The sequence below is a fragment of the Corvus cornix genome, chromosome 3 (genome assembly GCF_000738735.6).
Source record: "Corvus cornix cornix isolate S_Up_H32 chromosome 3, ASM73873v5, whole genome shotgun sequence".
Lineage (NCBI taxonomy): Eukaryota > Metazoa > Chordata > Aves > Passeriformes > Corvidae > Corvus > Corvus cornix.
The window spans coordinates 12,452,827-12,470,692 of record NC_047056.1 but is presented as its reverse complement, the minus strand read 5'-3'; the positions used below and the strand labels follow the sequence as shown (position 1 = coordinate 12,470,692).

General features: G+C 44.2%; 1 protein-coding gene across 1 annotated transcript in view; it reads left to right on the top strand.

Moving 5' to 3' along the window:
- CAPN8 (calpain 8) overlaps positions 1 to 15,997 on the top strand; it is a 29,739-nt gene extending 13,742 nt beyond the window's left edge. Inside the window, 15 exon segments of the mRNA XM_039570131.1 lie at positions 150 to 235; positions 1,595 to 1,669; positions 2,668 to 2,828; positions 3,528 to 3,703; positions 5,697 to 5,708; positions 7,419 to 7,630; positions 8,225 to 8,261; positions 8,909 to 8,974; positions 9,882 to 9,953; positions 10,446 to 10,505; positions 11,751 to 11,819; positions 13,086 to 13,164; positions 14,059 to 14,178; positions 14,783 to 14,841; positions 15,771 to 15,997. Coding sequence (XP_039426065.1) covers positions 150 to 235; positions 1,595 to 1,669; positions 2,668 to 2,828; positions 3,528 to 3,703; positions 5,697 to 5,708; positions 7,419 to 7,630; positions 8,225 to 8,261; positions 8,909 to 8,974; positions 9,882 to 9,953; positions 10,446 to 10,505; positions 11,751 to 11,819; positions 13,086 to 13,164; positions 14,059 to 14,178; positions 14,783 to 14,841; positions 15,771 to 15,794 — 1,308 coding nt within the window. The 3' untranslated portion in view covers positions 15,795 to 15,997.
- Positions 15,998 to 17,866: the final 1,869 nt, after the last annotated feature.

Genomic DNA, 17,866 nt, shown 5'->3' with positions numbered 1-17,866 from the left:
AGGCATCTAGGTGTCTTTTAACTATTGCAAATTGTAATGGACTGCATCATTCAAGTACAAATCATGTTTTATCCTATCTGAAAAGCAACTGCCCTCTGATGATTGGAATAATGGAAGTGCTCAGGCTCTGTTTGTTGTGGATCTTTTAGGTGTATTACCGAGGACGGCCAGAGAAACTAGTGAGGCTTAGGAATCCCTGGGGTGAAGTAGAATGGACTGGATCTTGGAGTGATAAGTAGGTTTTTATATGCCCCTGCTTCTCTCTCTTTGGTGTATTTTGGAATCTATTAAGAATTAAATTGGGACAATGCAGTTAATCCAATCACAAAGTGCATTTAGGAGAGATACTAAATCAGTTGGAATAAACCACTATTAATTTATTACCAAGGTTGGATATTGATCCACTCTGTCCAGCGGGCATTAATACCTGCCTCAGGCAGAGCTTTCTTGTCAGAGACAGCAACCCTTGGTTTAACTCCGAGCAGCCCAATGCAAGCTGTACACACATCGTTTTGCAAGACAACTTTTCTCAAACTGATCCTACCAATGGTGCAGGACCTAAGTAAAATACACAAACCAGTCGTGTTCCTGGGAGTTAAAGCAGGGATAAACCATTATACCTCTGCTTCAACTCTGAGGTTGCTCAGCTCTAAATCAGACCAGTATTTGGTACCTATCTGAGAATCTTGAAAAAGCAGGGACGCTGACTAAGCTAAGGACACAGAAGTTTGAAAATCTCTGTCAGAGATGAAACTGTCTAGGCTTCAACTGTCTTGGAATCTTGGGAGCATGGTAGTGACAACACCTCCTTTATTTTTATATTTAGAATGGCATAAATTTTACTGTCATTTGGGCCACAATATATTTTTTCACGCAACACTCTGAGATTTTCAGTTTCCTGTCCTGACTGACTGCAGCCTGGGTGCTGATGTATTAAGCAAAGAAAATAAAGATAACATTACAATTACTTTTACTTTTTTCAGACCTGCTTTGCTCAGCCTCAAGGTAAGGTGCCTCAGGCACACACACATGCCATATTCTGGTTTTGTCACACCTGTTTTGCCGTGGGACACCCTTGCCGAGGCAGGTGCAGCACTGCATTGTCATGTGGAAGCAGATCAGAGCAGAATCCCTCCTGAGCACCTTAATATCAGAATGGCAAGGGAGCAATGCTGTTTTCTGCAGTAAATTTTCTGATTCCACCTTTTTGCTTTCCTGTTCTTTCATGACCCCCAACAATGGAGGTTATATCATTTCCCTAGGGAGGATATCAGGCACCCCAATAGATCTTAAAATGGAGAAGCTCTGACTGACTTTCAGGCTGCGAATTTCCTAACCCAGCCAGTCTCTCTGTACCTTCTGGCACCTGGCAGGGGAGATTCAATTCAAGGCTTATTTGTTGCAAATACAGTAGCAGTATGATTCCAGCCCAGCATAGTCAGGTTGCAGGGTGTGCTGTCATTTGGAGGGGCACAAGGTCTATTTGTTGGAGAAATATATTCTCCTTTATCAGCCTGTGGTAGAATCTAACTCAGATCTCATTGTAGAGTAAAATGCAACAGCTGAACAATGTGCTTTTGTGCTTTGTCTGCAGTGCTCCTGAGTGGAATTATGTTGATCCCAAACAAAAACAGGCTCTGGATAAGCAAGTAGATGATGGAGAATTTTGGTGAGAATTGTTCATTTAGCTTACTCTTTTGGACATTTTATGTGCCTTAAGCAATCCTTTCAGTTGGATGGAGAAACACTGCCAGCACCAAGGGGGTTAATAATGACATGCATGCATTGTTAGTCTCTTATTTATCCCCCTTCCTATTCAAATATTGCCTTTTATTAGAGCTTGCATAACTCAGCGCTTATCCAAAATATAGAGACCAGATGGTAATAAAATTAATGAGGTGGCAAGAATGAACCTCAGCTGCTCTACATTTTGAGGGGTTTTTTTTTGCCTAAAATGCTACACACCAATGAAAAAGTTCAGATTACCAGCTTGGGAAGAGTCTGTTTACTCACACCTAATAGAAAGCCTGTCCTAACCCTGATCTGATTATATATGGATCAGTGCTGAACCGATGTCACTCTGTCCTAGCCCGGAAGGATAAACAGCCACCGTCCTCCGGTGCAATCAGCTGCATGGGCCATCAAGCACTGGGAAATGAGAGCAGACCTCTGTTTGCAGCATGAAGCAATCAAGGTCTGTCACTCATGCAAACCTACCAGGAATGGCAAAAACAAACATCAGTGATAGGACTGAAACAAAACACCAAACGGAGACTGTTTTCCTACAGAGTGCTGCTTTCACAAGGGCCAACTTTTACTCCCTTTAAATGGAATCTCCCTGCACATAGTGTTTCACCAGTTCCAGTGGATTTGCTTATGAAGTATGATCCAGGAGGGATTGCCCACAGCTGGGGATAAGAGAAAATGGTTTGACTGAGCCCATAATGTGTAACAGCCATTGACAAAGGCTGTCTCCAGAAGCTGCAGCTCATTCAGGCATTGGGCAATTTTGTTTCCCAAAAGCCAGTTCCATGTTTCAGAATTCAATTAAATGCAGCTTTGGGCAGCTCTGTACTACCAATGTGTGCTGCCCTGTTGGGAGAGGTGTCTAGCTGCAGCCACCTCTGTTGCAGGCTGATGGACTGACCTGGTGTTTTTGTGTGCCAGGATGGCATTTTCGGATTTCCAAAGGCAGTTTAGCCGCCTTGAGATCTGCAACTTGACTCCCGACACGCTCTCGAGCAACGAGGTCAACAAATGGGACCTGACCCTGTTTAATGGACAGTGGAGACGGGGTTCGACTGCTGGGGGCTGCCAGAACTACCAAGGTAAGGACCCAAGCAAATGGGCCTTTGGTGAAATCGAAAACATTCAAAACATAAGTGCTTGTGAACTGGAGGGGGCTGTGGTGGGAAGGAAGAGCAACAATATCTGTGGGGTTTAGACAGTAAGCAAAAGCCTGGGAGTTTAAATGAAGGTCTAATTCACACTTATTTCCTCCTGGGGGGTTACCAGCCTACCAAGCAGTTAATTCGTGACAATATTATATTTTTTTTTTCTCTGTCTGCTTTTCCTGCTTACATGCCTTTTGCTACTGGCTGGAGTAATCCTCTGAAGGGCTGGGTAGGCCAGGAAAGTGTCACAGTTCAGTGGCACTGTTATTTCCAATTCATTTTCAGGTTAGACCTCTGGAGAGGCTGTCTGGCATTTGGTCCTCTTGCAACAGCAACAGCCTCAGCCAAGGACATTGCCTGGAGATAAATGTCTGGCTGGAATTAACAATACCAGCTCCTCCCCATTGGTCATTAGTGCCCATGAAATACCCTGGTGCTTTGATTTCCCATGGCTCCAATTGATACTCAGCATGGCTGTGAAAACATAAACTCATATAACTCAATGGAAAGAACTGGAAAAACTCCAGGCAGAAGTCCTTCCACAGACACAGTCTCTGTAGGTCTAGTGACAGCCATCTTGGCTGCAACGACAACAAAGTCTTCTCATTTTTGTCTCCCGTTGGGAATTCTTAGCAACATACTGGACCAATCCCCAGTTTAAAATCCGGTTGGAGGAACCAGATGATGACCATGAAGGGAGTTTGAACGAGCCATGCTGTACTGTTCTGGTGGGCTTGATGCAGAAGAACCGCAGGAGACAGAAGAGAATGGGAGAAGATCTGCTTAGTATTGGTTATTCACTCTATCAGGTAAAGTTTGTTCCTGATTTTAAAGGCTTTATTCCTTGTCCTTTAAGCTGGAAAAAAGTTAGCAGTGTGTTCCATCTTGACATTCAGCACTACGCTTCAGTAAGAACTGGATTTTGCAAAATGATTCAATTACTTCCCTCATTTCTTCTTGACTCCCAAAATATGGGAAGACTCAGATAAATTGAGGCTCAGTTTTTGTCCCACTTCAGCAGTGTAAATTGGCAGTGTAAATTATCAAGCCAGTAATTTAGCAACGGTCTCATTGAGAATCTTCTCTTACAAAATCTGAATGGGGGCAGGCTCGGGGTGCCTGGCAATTCCAGATAAGTGTTTCTGATTACAGCCTATCATTAGTCCTCAGTAGTCACTTTTTTTTTATTATTTGTCCCTTGCATTTCAAACTTTTTTTGATCCATTGTCTGCCATATGCTACTGTTCTGGTTCAGTAAATTTGGGGTTTTGTTTACCCTGATTTTCCCAGTGTTGCTAAAAATATAATGTAGGGAAAAAACCTGCAGTGTAACCTCTCATTTCTGTGGTGTGAGGGTAGAGAAGCAAATGTAAAAATTTCCCCCCAGTCTCTTCATTACCAACATCATATGTGGAGAAAAGCAATCAAATGTTGTATAGACTCCACTGGATGAAGATCATTAGCCAGCACAGGTGGGAGCAGATGGGAATGGCTGACTTTTGCTAATAGATCTTGTGTGGGATGGCTTGAAATCAGGGAAGGTTTTCCCTATTTCCCAAGTGCCTGCATGCACACATGGCTCTCACTGAGCATGTTTCTGAGCTGCCTTCTCTGTGGTGCCAGGCACCCTCAGCTATCAGCATCCTGAATTTGTGCACTATGGATATCTGTCTGCTCCCATCACTGAGTACCACAGTGGAGAAGCTTTTGTGCTTTACATGTGATCTGTCTCATCTACATCCTCTCTGGCCTTATCCACAGTAGGATAGACTTGGTGACTCTTAAGTCACTTAAGTGACTCTTAAGATGTAAATTTTTCGGAAAAACCTGGCTGCTAAGTCCTCTCAGGTAGGCACCCAGCTATGATCCCAGCTCCTTGGATCATGAACCTTTGTAGGTTTACTTCATCACAGCTGATGCTGTGGCTGGGGAGCTCCAGTGAGGACAGCAGAGATGATGACCTTAGGCAGATCTCTCTGCAGGAGAAGATGAAAAGACATGTGTTCATGTCTGTCTACCTGTCCTGCAGAGCTTTTGTAAGCCATGTAGCTGCCTGCTGACAACAACTGTGTGTCCATCACCCAGCTCCTGGCCTTCCAATATGCTGGTTATAGGGAACAACACCTGAGGTCTCAGGCTCCAGAAACGTTGTATGGGTGATATTTTTAAAAGCTCTTCGGGGCCTTGGGAGGACACTCTCTTTGGTTCTCACTGGAATCAGTGCTCTCAAGACAACTCATTGCTTTTGAGTTGAAAATTTGCCTTATATTTGGAGGTACAAGTTAACATGGCAATTCAGTTAATTTAGGAAGGGCCAAATCTTGAAACTTGCTACTTGTTATAGTTGCCTCACAACAATCTCATCATCCCCAGGCTGACTGCTAGTAACAGTAGCCTTATATTTCCATCATATTCAGTAGCAGTAGAGTGGTGGATTTTAGGTCTGCTGCAATAAACTCTCTGGTTTTGGTTAGCAAAGTGGGGCTAACTTGTTGACTTTCCTGACTGAGCATTTAGAGTCTTACTCAAATATTTCCAACCAACAGTATCATTCACAACACCACATCAGGAGAAAAGCAATTAAATGTGCTATTGATTTCTCTGGATGAAGACTCAGTTTTTCCTTTGGAACAGCTCTAGGACAGGACAGAATTTCATGGGTATCTAATACTATTATGTGTGGTTGTAAATGGAAATTTTTTTAAAAAGTGTCTAAAGGAGGCTTTATCTAAATTTTTTCCCCTCCTGGTAGGTGCAGGTATACAGCAGGCCTTTAACATTGTCTCTTTCCCTTCCTTTCAGATTCCTCAAGAGGTATGTAGTCTCTGCTGAAGACTTCCAGCCTCCACATGGGCACCTCCTCTTGCACTGGAGAATTTAGCTGCCAGGAAGACTTCTTCCTTACTAATGATATCTCTTCTGGAGAGCTTTGCCCTTGAATCACAGGACCAATATCTCAAGTTCTGAATAACCATTTTCAAGGGACTGGGGCACAAGGATTTATTACAGATGTGTGACTCCGAGTCTTGATCTCATTTATACTTGTTGAAATTTGACTTCCAGGAAGTTTGTACAACCGAGGTCAGAATTTGTTTAGTTCAGGTGAAGGCAGAACAGGATCTCGGTACTCTAAAACTGAGAAAATGTAGCTAATATTGTTTAGAAGAAATGTCAAGCTCTGTGGATCTGTTACTTTTGCAGTTCTGAGCTGGGGTTCCTGGTAATGAACAAGCCCTGCTCAACCTTCCCTAATCCCCCCAGATGTCAATACTGAGGAAAAGAGACTTTTCATTGCTGAAGAAAGAGACCCCAGGGGTGTCTGGCAGTAGGAATAGCCTATACTCATTACTGAGGTCCAGCAGCCTATGCTGCCAATTTTTCCTTGTCTTTTCAGCCCTTTTTTCTCTCTCAGTAAATGAATGTGTGGCCATGTAGCAATTAACTGTGTTCTTTTAGCAGCCTTGCAAATGCAAAGGGAAAATGAATTTTATATATTGGAGAAGATATGGATCTGTCTTCTTAACTTTTGCAGTTCCACTTAGCTTAATATTGAGTGAGGGGAAAGGATGGGGCGGTGAATAAACACCAAATTCAATCTTATCTCAGAACAAAAGAGGGAAAACCCCATATTTTTCTACATTTTACAACAGAAAAACAGAATGATTATACAACATTTGGTAAGATCTTTGTGTGCTCTGGTCTTAGACAGACAGAAACCTTATCCCTAAGCAATGCTTCCCATCCTGCATCAGCCACACAGCACTTTTTGTGTGTCACTGAGTCACACTTTTTGAAAGACATCTTTGTGGAGCAAAAGTCATGAATAGGAGTTTTATAGCAGGGATGTTGTTCTTAGACCACTGTTCCTTTTATGTCAGTGTTTTATTTTATGAACTGTGCAATGTTTAACTTCCTAAAGAGTATATTACTATTAGGGAAAATTTAAGTACTGTTTTCCACAAAATCCAAATGAATCTCCCTAGTATTACTAATAGAAGTTGGGTGAGTCACCTAATGGGACCCCAAAAGTCTCACCCTTGTGACTACTATTTTGTCCTATTTACTATTCCTTTCTGTCTGTTTAAAGAAACCAGAGACTACAGTTCCTATGCAATTAGGAGATTTATTCCATACCATAAATTGCTGAAAAATATTCTGAAAATTAAATTTGTCGTCAAGCAGCCCATGAAAGCAAAAAAAAGCTCAATGCACGGATAATTTACAGTGTAGTAATTTGATCAGATATGAGCACACATTATGATACTTTTATTTATTTTATGGTTATAAGTGTAAAAAGGCATGTGAAAAGATAATCTTTATAGAGGAAGATATTTGCCCCTTCTAATTATCTGCCTTTTTCCCATGAAAGAACCCTGGTGGTTTTCTTTTGTGCCATCCCTGGCGGATTTATTAGCTTACGCAAAGAAAAGCTTGAGGTGGCTTCGAAGCACTGAAATTGAAATTGGGTGGCTGGCTTACCAGGGAGCTGCCAAAGGGTTTCTAAGGAGAACACATTCCCCACAGCTGGAGGACAGCACAGATGTGCATGCAGGCCGTGCTTTCTTTGCAAGGCACCAACCAGCAGCCCGGACCGACCCCTACATGAACCTGCGTGAGGTGTCCAGGCGCATGACGCTGCCCCGGGGACAGTATCTCATTGTGCCCTCCACCTTTGAGCCCTACAAGAATGGGGAGTTCTGCCTGCGAGTTTTTGCTGAGAAACAGGCTAAATCACAGTGAGTATCTTCCCTGACCCCCCCGCCCCGCCCTCTGCTGGGGAGGCACACAGAGGAGAAGGTCAGGTGTTGCACCCACACCCTGGGCTTGATCTTTTGTCTTAACCAGCAAAACAGGCCCATTTCCACAACCCTTTTTCTTCCATGGTCTACCAGGGTGGCCACACATCCACGGCAGACTCATGGCTCTTCAGAGCTGTCCACTAAGCACTCAGCTGGGAACAAGATCCCTCAGCTCTGTCAAGGAGAAGTTCCCACAATTAAGGAGTGCAGGATTTGAAAGCATGATGATGATGAGATGGTTTTAAAAAGGTTGTATCAATAGCAGCCATTGGATGAAGAAACAGGAGTCTGGATGGAAGACAAGAATAGCAAGGCTGGATTTCCTGTGGGAAATACCTTCAAAGAGTTGGGGCAGGCAGAGGTGGGATGGGGAGCATGGGAAGCAGGAAACCCAGGGGCTTGTTCTGTACTTTTGTTAACACCTTGTAGTTAAACAGCTTTTTTTTTTTTTTTTCCCAATTATTTTAAAGGCAAGACTTTAAAGTAGACTCATAATTTCTGGTTGTTTAATTTTTTTCTTTTTTTCCTTAGGATGATGAGTGATGAGGTGTCTGCAAGACCATATGAGGTTAGATGCCCTAACTGGGCAGAGTTTTCCTTCATAATATGGGAGTAAAACAGGGGCAAGATTTTTATTTCTCACCTAGCTGGGGTTACAGAATGTTTTTATGCTGAGGAGGAGTATTTTTTGCTCATGGAGATTTTTTACATATATCCGTATTTTAGTTTCATGTTCATTTTCATGTACCTAGGCCACATGGCACAGAAACCTCACCCTTGTAGACCTCACCCTTGGAACACATTCGATTGTCCTTACCTCCAGCATGGGTAGGAGAAGGTGGAGAGGGCACATTTCCATAGAAACAAATGGTCTTCCTGAAGCCTGCAAGAAGCTGCAAAAGGCTTCCAAGGAGCTGCTGAATTGCTCTGGCCAAGTGCAGCAACACTTTCACTGTGGCTATTCTCTAAAACTGTCTTGGTAATAGAACAAAACTTTCTCATCAGCCTTAGGAAGTATTTGCTGCCAAACTAAGCCAGTCCCTGGCTGATCATGACTTAAGTAGTGCCTCTGTTTTGCCATTGCTGCAGAGCAAGTGCTCATTTTCTGTTGATGTAAATAAGCCCCTGTAAAGCGTCTTTATAATATCCACTCTCTAAAGCTCACTTTCTAAAGCCAGCTTGTTAACCACACTCTTGGACATCCCTTTCCTCTAGCCTCATGTCGATAACAAAGATGTAGATGATGAGTTCAAGACTCTGTTCCAAAAGCTCTCTGGAGAGGTAAGTGGATTAAAGTGAACAAAAAAGACCGAGACCTCTCTGTTATGATTATACAAATATTTGACTTGCCGATTCCTTTTACTGTCTGTTCAAAAAACCCAAGTATTTCTCCCCTTTTATTAACTCACAGCTTCAGTTCAATTTATTTTACAATAGAGAATATTTTTTTATATTGTTCCTCTTATTGGTGCAAAATGTGATTTTTTTTCCCCTTGGTAAGGCAAGGCAGGGAATAACTTTGAAAATAGGGGTGATAGGAGTGAGGACTGTGAAAATATTATCCCATGGTGAAATAAATTACCTGTGGAGTTATCATATAATTCTGACAATTGCTTGGCTGGCCAATTCCTTCCTTTTTGTTTAGCCACAGGAATCGGGAAACTGTTGGTTGGGCTTTTTCTCTACTTAATGTATTTGAAACACAGTATCTACAAAGCCCTGCTGCATTATCCTGTGGCTGTCGTGTCAGTTTTCCTCTTAATGAGCAGGTAGCCACTGCTATTGGAAAGGGAAAACATCTTTTTAGTTAGGAAGACCTTTCTAAGTTTTGAGAGAGCAATTTTAGAATTGTTTGGTTATTGTTTCCATAAGCTGTGAAAATCTCAGATGTTCTCCTGAACCTTTTTATTCAGCCAAACCTTTTAAAAAGTTGCCATTTACTGGGTCACGTCACCATAGCACCTAACAAACCACTTATTTCCCGGCTGAATGTCTAGGAAATATGGTTTTGAAGATTTTCTCCCTGTGATATCTGAAACTAAATGTGAAGGATTAGAAAAAAATTAAGGGTTTACATGCCTTAGATTTGGAAGGGAAATAGTTTCTGGATGTCTGGCAGCAAATTAATATAGCTTGTTTCAAATAATTTTTGTGTTAACACCTAAAGTATGTTTTGTTTTCTGTCCAGGACTGTGAAGTGACTGCAACTGAACTTCAAAGGATCCTAAACCAGGTTTTGGCAAAGAGTAAGTGATATTATGTACTTCCCATTGGATGGAGCTGAGAGTGGGATCTATGCTAACAAAACCCAGCTCTATCAGCTAAGGCCGATGAAAAACTGAGTTTGTGTCTGGTCCCAGATGAGTTTCTCCTGGCTTGTTGAACATCTGAATATGGGGTGGGGTGGAAATACTGCCTTCCCTTCCAAATGCTGCCAGCAGATGTTCTGCAGGGGAACAACATTCCCTGTACTTTTCTGGGAGGACCACCATGGGCAATATTATTATGCTGCTGCATGACTTCTGTGGACAGATAGAGGCTTGTCACCACCAAAACCAGTAACATCCCCTTCCACTGTGAAAAAAAAAGCTGTATGGATCAACTGAAAGGACATAGTGGAAGAAATGGCAGAGCATTTACTTTGCTGCCAAGATTTTAAGGTGGTTGGTATCTCCCACCTTGTCTGCAGAAAAATATTTGTCTTAAAGTATTTCTGACTTGGACTTTTATATTTCCTTTTTGTACACGAAAGGATGTTAAAAGTGATGGATTCAACATTAACACTTGCAGGGAGATGATCAGCCTTTTAGATGTATCCTTTGAATATCGTTTTGTCACCTTTAAAATTTCTGGATCTCTTATGCAAAACTTCCTGACAAGCTGGGCTAAGTTTACACTTCAATTGTCCAGGCACATGGCTGGGGGCAAAAAATTCAGCCGAGTGTCTCTATCAGCTCAAGGTGGCAGAAACCTGAACCATTTAATCATCAACTGCTTCTCTCACCTGCTCTGCATCTCTCATTGCTTAAACATTTTCCTAAACATAGTGGGGAGAAGAAGCAGGGCCTTTCTGCCTGGCTGCACCCGTGCAGTTCCAGGTGCATGCACAGCGTGCTTGGCAGGATGCAGCTTTTGAGCACATCCTCAGCTGCTGTCTTGGAGTCAGGTCCTGCTTACAGAGCACCGAGCTCACAGCAGCAGGGACAGGCTGAGCCTGTTCCCAGGGGAAGCCTACGAGTACAGGCTGTGCCTGCCTCTCTTCTGCATAGCTGGGAGGACACTTGGGAGCTTGTAAGGTTTGAGTAACCAAGGGAAAAGGAGAGATCAACACCTCTGCCCAGGTTTGAGTAGCCAAAGGAAAAGGAGAGGTCAAGACCTCTGCCCAGTGCTCCTTTGGTCTGGGAGGGTAAAGAGCCATGCTGCCAGCATCTCGCTGGTGTTGGTGTCATGGCATGGCCATATTGAGGCCAGCAGGGATTCACTGTGGATCTTGCGGATAACTGGCTGTCAGGAGAAGTGATGCCATTGCCCTGCACTCCCCAGGCTCCCAAGCCTAATGGGATAACTCAGTAAGTGCAAGGTCATGGCATCCAAATCCCTGTTTTTGCATAATTTTCCTTTGGAAGGGATGTCCAAGGCCCTGAAGGACATGGGAGAAGACTCTGTAGACTGCTACTGAGTATCCACTTGCAGTTCCTGCCTCTGGTTTCTAACAATTGTCTGCTGCAAGGCCAGGCCCTTTTTCCCCTAAGGACTCTAACCTACTGTTAAGTGTACAAAATGTGAGTGGTTTTAATCATGCTTATGTATTAAGCAATCCCATATATCATTCCTTGAGAGTGAGGATAGCCTAGAAATTCTTGGCATGCCTTTAGCCAAGCAAATGTAAAGCTGGGGGCATGTCTGTGGGAGATGGAGATGCATTACAAACAAGAACTAAACTGGCATTAAGATGACACTGTGATGAGTGATTTGTTTTTACCAGAACTGATTGCTCCCCAGTTTTGTTAGGGATAAAGGAATCCTGATTTTTGAACCACGCCTTAACATGGTCCAGACCGATGGGACCGGCACCTTGGGACTCATAGAATTCAAGACACTTTGGATGAAGATTCAAAACTATTTGGTAACATAACATTTCTAACTCTATCCCCTTCCCTCCCCTCTCATCTCTGAAGTACAGATCCAGAACTGAGATAGAGTTAAACCCTCACAGGCAGATACACTTGGAAGCCTTCCTTCTCAGGGCTGGAGTTTGTTCCAGGGCTCTGAAACACCTCTCACTCAACAGGGCACAAGCAAATCCTCTTTCACCTTGGCCCCATCACTCTTCATAATTTGCAATACCTTATGGAAAGACAGATTAACTCTCTTTGATTGTTGGCAAAGACAGTTCTCTCTGCTGCCCGCTCTACTAAAGCTCATATGAACATATCTCGGCTGTTGCAATATGTTGCATTGCTGGCTGAGCATAAGCAAACACAAGAAACATATTTTTAGGACCTACAAAAAACTGGCTTTGTATTTTTGAAATCTTATAGAAGTGCTGAATTATTTTTCTGGCAGAGGATTTAATATCCCAAGAAGTTCACCCAGAATCAAGCAGTCTAAAGGAAGGTCAGATTTGGACCTTCTTGGTGTGACCCCATCCCTTTCAGACAAGCCTGCTGCCACCATACTTGATGTTGTTCAGCACAGAGCATCTGCCCTGGAGTTCCATGAAGAAATGTTGGGTTCATGAAGACCCAGCTTGTCAGAAAAGCAAGCCCTGAAACCCAAATCCAGTATTAATTGTGGGTCTGGGTGGCTTCTAATGCTGGATAATAAACCTGCTGGCAGTAGGAAGCATCTGTCATCTTGTCTGAAATATTAAGCAAGATGGACTTGGTCTGTTGCAGTATTTGCCAAATGATAGGATGTTTTCCTCAATGGCCTGTCTGCCACCATGTAATAAGAAGGCAGGCAAGCTGCCAGCCCATGGGAATGTGTTTCCCACTCTGCCTGACTTGCCAGGAGCTGCTTGAAATGTTTCCCTTGCTCATTAATGTTTCGAAGAGTAGGAGCATGTGCTTTTAGGGGCAGTCCCTGTCCCAGCCATCAGTGGGCACAGCAGTGACAATATGAACATGGCAAAGGTAGGAATGATTAGCTGGCACTGATTAGCTACATGAGCAGGGAGCATGGCAGGGCATGGGCTGCAGGGTGGGCCTAGAGGAGCCCTCTGAGTAGCTCATTCTGGCTTGTAGCCCCTGATGAGACCTGTGTTACCACGTTTTCATGGCTGCTGTGAGCCAGCTGTGCAAGCCCAGCCTGCCTCCCTGTGCCCATGGCATTGCTGCGGGGGCACAGGCTGAAATGCCCTCTCCCATTCTCTCCTTCCCCTCTGCCACAGGCAATCTACAAGAAAGTGGACAGTGACTACTCTGGTACCATCGACTCTCATGAGATGCGAAATGCCCTCAGAGAGGCAGGTGAGTGTTCTGCTTGGGGACACCATCGGATCACCAAACATTGGGACTACAGTGGAGCATTTTAATGGCTTTTCCTCTCTCCTGCCACCTAGATCACAGCATTGCCAGTGCCATTCTCCCTTCCTGACAGTCACACACTGCTACATCCTTTTGCTGTTACATACATCAAACCCCATCCTCTGTTCTGCATTATGAACTACTGGTACTTTTGTCCATGCTGTGACCATTGCTTATCCACCTGATTATTACTTGCTCTATTTTTGGCCTCATTATTTCCTAATCTACTTTTCCTCTTTCAGAGCTATGCCTAAACCCTCTTTTTCCTTCATTTCCTCCCACCACCTTTCCCTCCTCTAGAGAAGGTGCAAGCCTGATCAAGGCATGCCCCAACGATGCCCTCTCTGATGTGTTCACTTTTGGAGCAGAGCTTGCCAGCTAAGGGGCATCTGGAGGAGCACTGCTTTTTTGATTTGTCTTGTGCTTAGAGGATTTTATGTGAATGATCCAGAGATAGAAATAGCATGAATATGGGCCTGAATAGAGCCCAATGTGTTATGTGAGCAATTGGCTCTGCTGCAATCACTGCTATTCAGCTGCAGTGCCAAGACTCGCTAATTAGGGGTTTATCTGGGGAACATAGGACTGGTTATGCTGTGAAACAATGTGAAATATGCAGTCTGACAAAATGCTGTGGGAGAACTCTATGCCTCTCTTCACGCAGCACAATGGGCTTTGGAAAGGACCCACAGAGGTGGGTGTGGGAGTCCAACAGACCTTCTGGGAGGAATGGTTCTGTCCTTCAACCTGCAGCTGCAGCAGTCCATGGATAAGTCACATCCAAGACAGCATATTAACCTGCTGTGTCACTGACTCCCATGCTCTCCTGGCCCTCAGGTTTCAGGCTCAACGATGAGGTGCAGCACAGCATCGTCACCCGCTACGCCTGCAGCACCAAGCTGACCATCGACTTCGATGGCTTTGTGGCCTGCATGATCCGCCTGGAGACCCTGTTCAGTGAGTGCCCAAGGGCAGTTCCTGAAAACTTCAGGGTTGCCTTAGGTGTTTGGCGTCTTTTAGCTGTGAACATAGCAAATTGCATGGAAAGGTCAGGGTGCCAGCAAAATTGTGTCTGTTGGAGAAAGCAGCAGAGAAATAGCAAAAGCCTTTCTGTCTGGATGACCATGGGGAATAGGGGACATGTTTCCATAACACACCATTCTCTTGTGCTTTAGAGTCATCAGCAACTTATGGTCAGTGCTCTGGCCCCCACATTGTCCTATTTCTGACAAATGGGACATTTATCACTTGCAATCCTTACTCAGACCTGATTTACAGGTTTGTCCCTGGATCATGCCAGATGCCACCGCATCAGATTTCAGAGTGGTCCTGCTGCCAGCTCCCATTTTGCTGCTGTAGATCTATTCCACCCCATGAAGCACCTTAGAAATTATTTGTAAGAAGAAAGAACAGCTGTAATATTGTCTTACAGAACCAGTCTAAGTTTCCAGTAGATCATGGCAAGAAGCCAGACCTTTACATTTTGTCAGACAGTGATTCTCTACATGCCAAACTCCGTGGTTTATATCCAGTTTTTTTTCCCCACTCTTCTACATTTCAGAAGTGTTCCATCTCCTGGACAAAGACAAGAATGGAGTCATCCAGATTTCTCTGCCTGAGGTAAGGCTGGTCAGATTGAAATACCACCTGATCCAACTGCAGCAATAGACCACATTAAAATACATTTATTTAAAATCACTATTATAAGTCATTTAATCACTATTACAAGAGAAACACAGTAGTGATTCAAAGGGCAAGTTTGTTTACGTGAAAACGTTCTACAGCCCACAAGGCCAGTCTGAATCGTAGAATGAACTTTTACCTTTATACCAGCAAAAGAGTAAAGATACCTTCACAACTCCCAAGGCTGATTGCGAAGATGCTTACACAGTGCATTTCGCTGTCTCTTTTTAGAGGGCAGTGGTCAATTCATTAGAAAACACACAGCAGGGAACTCTTCTTGTCTGGCAGAGAATGTACCGATCAACCTGCCAGAATTAGAAGAAACCTTTTAAGATACCAGGTCTGTTCTTCCCCCCGCATTGTTTTTAATGCAAATTTTTCCTGTTGAAGCTGTTGTAAAAGCAATCAGCCTGAGCCTTCCCTTTGCAGAATACAAATATATCTCAGGAAACAGCTGGAAGGAGCCCCAAGAGGTCCATCCAATTAGTCCTCTCAGCTGAAGACTGGCTCGAAGGGAGGAGGATGGCTAGGAAGCCCTGTGACCCTCAGTCACAGTTGAATCTGGCTGAAACTGTACATTGTGTACTTCTACCCTAGAGTTTTTCAAGGTTGAAAGTTGAAGCTTTCTCCAGCTTGCCCTGTAGAACTCATCTTCCTTTGGAAGAGACCCCACTTGCAATGTTTGAGGCTGATCCTGGTAATAGATTTCCCTGAAGTCCCAGAGCAGATGGATCCTACACGTATAAGAGATTAAAATGCAGCTCCAGCCTTTCCCAGGTTGTTCTCCCAGAGGCATGGAAGAGTTCCCCAGTGGCATCCTGTAGACCTTCCAGATGCCCTGACTCCTTGTTCTGTTTCTCCCTCAGTGGCTGTGCTGCACACTGGTTTGAAACACGGTCAATCAATTCAGCAGAGACCTCTGAGGCTCTTCTGAGCATGAAACCGCTTGTTTGGCATCTCCTTGTTGTGAAAAACAGAAAGAGAAACTTGTTTTTATTCCTGGCGAGTTACTTTAAGCCAATAAAAATGATCTCCTGTCAGTTATAAAATAAATGCATTCTTAAACAAACAAATAAACAAACCCAAGACTGACCTCCTTCACTTTGCCTGCCCAAAGAGTATTGCTCTGTGCCATGCTGAAATCTCATCAATTTTGACTTTGCACAGATGGACCCAGGTGGCTTTGTTTTGACTTCTGACTGTGGAGCAAAGTTCAGCAGTGTTCAAAATCCTGGAAGGGATCTCCACTGCTGCAACATCCAGCATATGTTTTATTCCATGCCCAAGAGTGTGGGCAAAATTTATGTTGCTGCCCTGGCAACTTCCCTTCCCAGACAATTGTCCGCTTTGGCTGTTTCAAGTGTCTGCAGAAGCTGAGGGTGAGGAGCTCAGAGGCAGATGCGGAAGCACAGAGGATTTGGGCATAGACACAATCATGAGGATGAACTGGGAATCAGGAAAATGTGATGGCACTCCTCCACAAGTCTCGGCTCAGTCCTCCAGGAGGAGGAGAGAGGATGGAAGGTCATATGCAATTTTCTGCAGTTGTTTCAGCTGAGATCTTCTCCTGTGAATGCTTGTCCATATGCATGCCCAAAGATGGGATTTGGAGCTTTAGTTTAGTGAGTGACTGGAGCTCAGAAGCTCATGAAGGCAAGAAACAAAAAATGCACATGTAGGGGGTCTAGGAGCCTGAGTATGCGAGGGATGTGCTAATGTGGATTGTGACTTAAAGAAGAAACTGAAGCTAACTGGCTTCAGCTGTCTTAAACTTTGCACTGGCTCACAGTGCTGTGCTTTTCTAGGAACATTCGTCCTCTTAAGAAAAGCTCCTCTCTACCTTAAATTTCACACCATTCTAAAGAGTAGTATTGTAGCAATGCAGGCAAGATAATCTTGCACTCTCTATTAGCAATCAGAAAATGTTTCCGGAACTTGCAGTAACGATCTGACAAGGCATGTCATGGTCAGTGACATGTCTTTGACACTTCTCCCAGGAGCAGGAGTGCAGGCTGACATCTGTGTCCCCAAGACAGATGTGGGGCCAAGACTCTGTCCCTCTCTCTCTCTTCAGTGCTGTGTTTGAGAGAGGCCTTTCTCCACACCTGCTGGTTCAAAGCTCTTTCTTTGAGCAGGAAGAAAGCTGTTGTTTGGTTCCCATCTCTGAACACAGAATGCCTCGTGCCAAACCCCACACCTACACCTCACATCTCCCAGCATTTCTTCTTGCTGCTGGCCACAGCTGTCTGACTAAAAGGGATGCATGACCTGTGTCAATGTGCAACTCTGCCTTTCTAATTGGTGTCCTCTCCCAGTAAAAGAGAAATAAATATTTTGTTTGGGTAGCAGGATAAAAGCAGCTGGAGTAGGAACCACAGGCTTTCCCCCGCTGTCCCTCTGCACATATCACTGGCCATGACCTGTGTGCAGCTGTCGTAGATTGCCACCAGTTTCTCCTGCCAGATATTTGCCTGCTGACCAACAACAGACATCTGTGTACCTCCACTTGCCTGGAAGACAGAGCTACCTGGGGCAAGCTGAGCTCTCCAAAACCACCAGAAAATTCTGGTGAATGCTCTGCCTGTTCAGTAGGACGAACGTGTCCTTCCCTGCCCTACATCTTGCATATGCAACACATCTCCTCGCTAACCATGCAGCAGGGTGAGCTGGCTGCTTGCAGCTTCAGATTTGCTTTCTGCTCACACGCGCTATTCATGAGTTTGTTCCAATTACGGTCAGAGAGGCCTCTCTCCGTAGGACTGGGAAAACTCAAACATATGCAGAAATCCATTGCATGCTCCCACTTCTTCTCCTTTTACATCAAGCCAGATGCCCCCATCACAATAATTCTCACAGTTATCTCAATGGCTCTCACCCTCCTGTACAGGATGGGCAGAGTGCTGCACTCCATCTTCCTTTATCTTTGGGAAGCAGGCAGCTCCAGAGGAGCCACCTCTTCTTT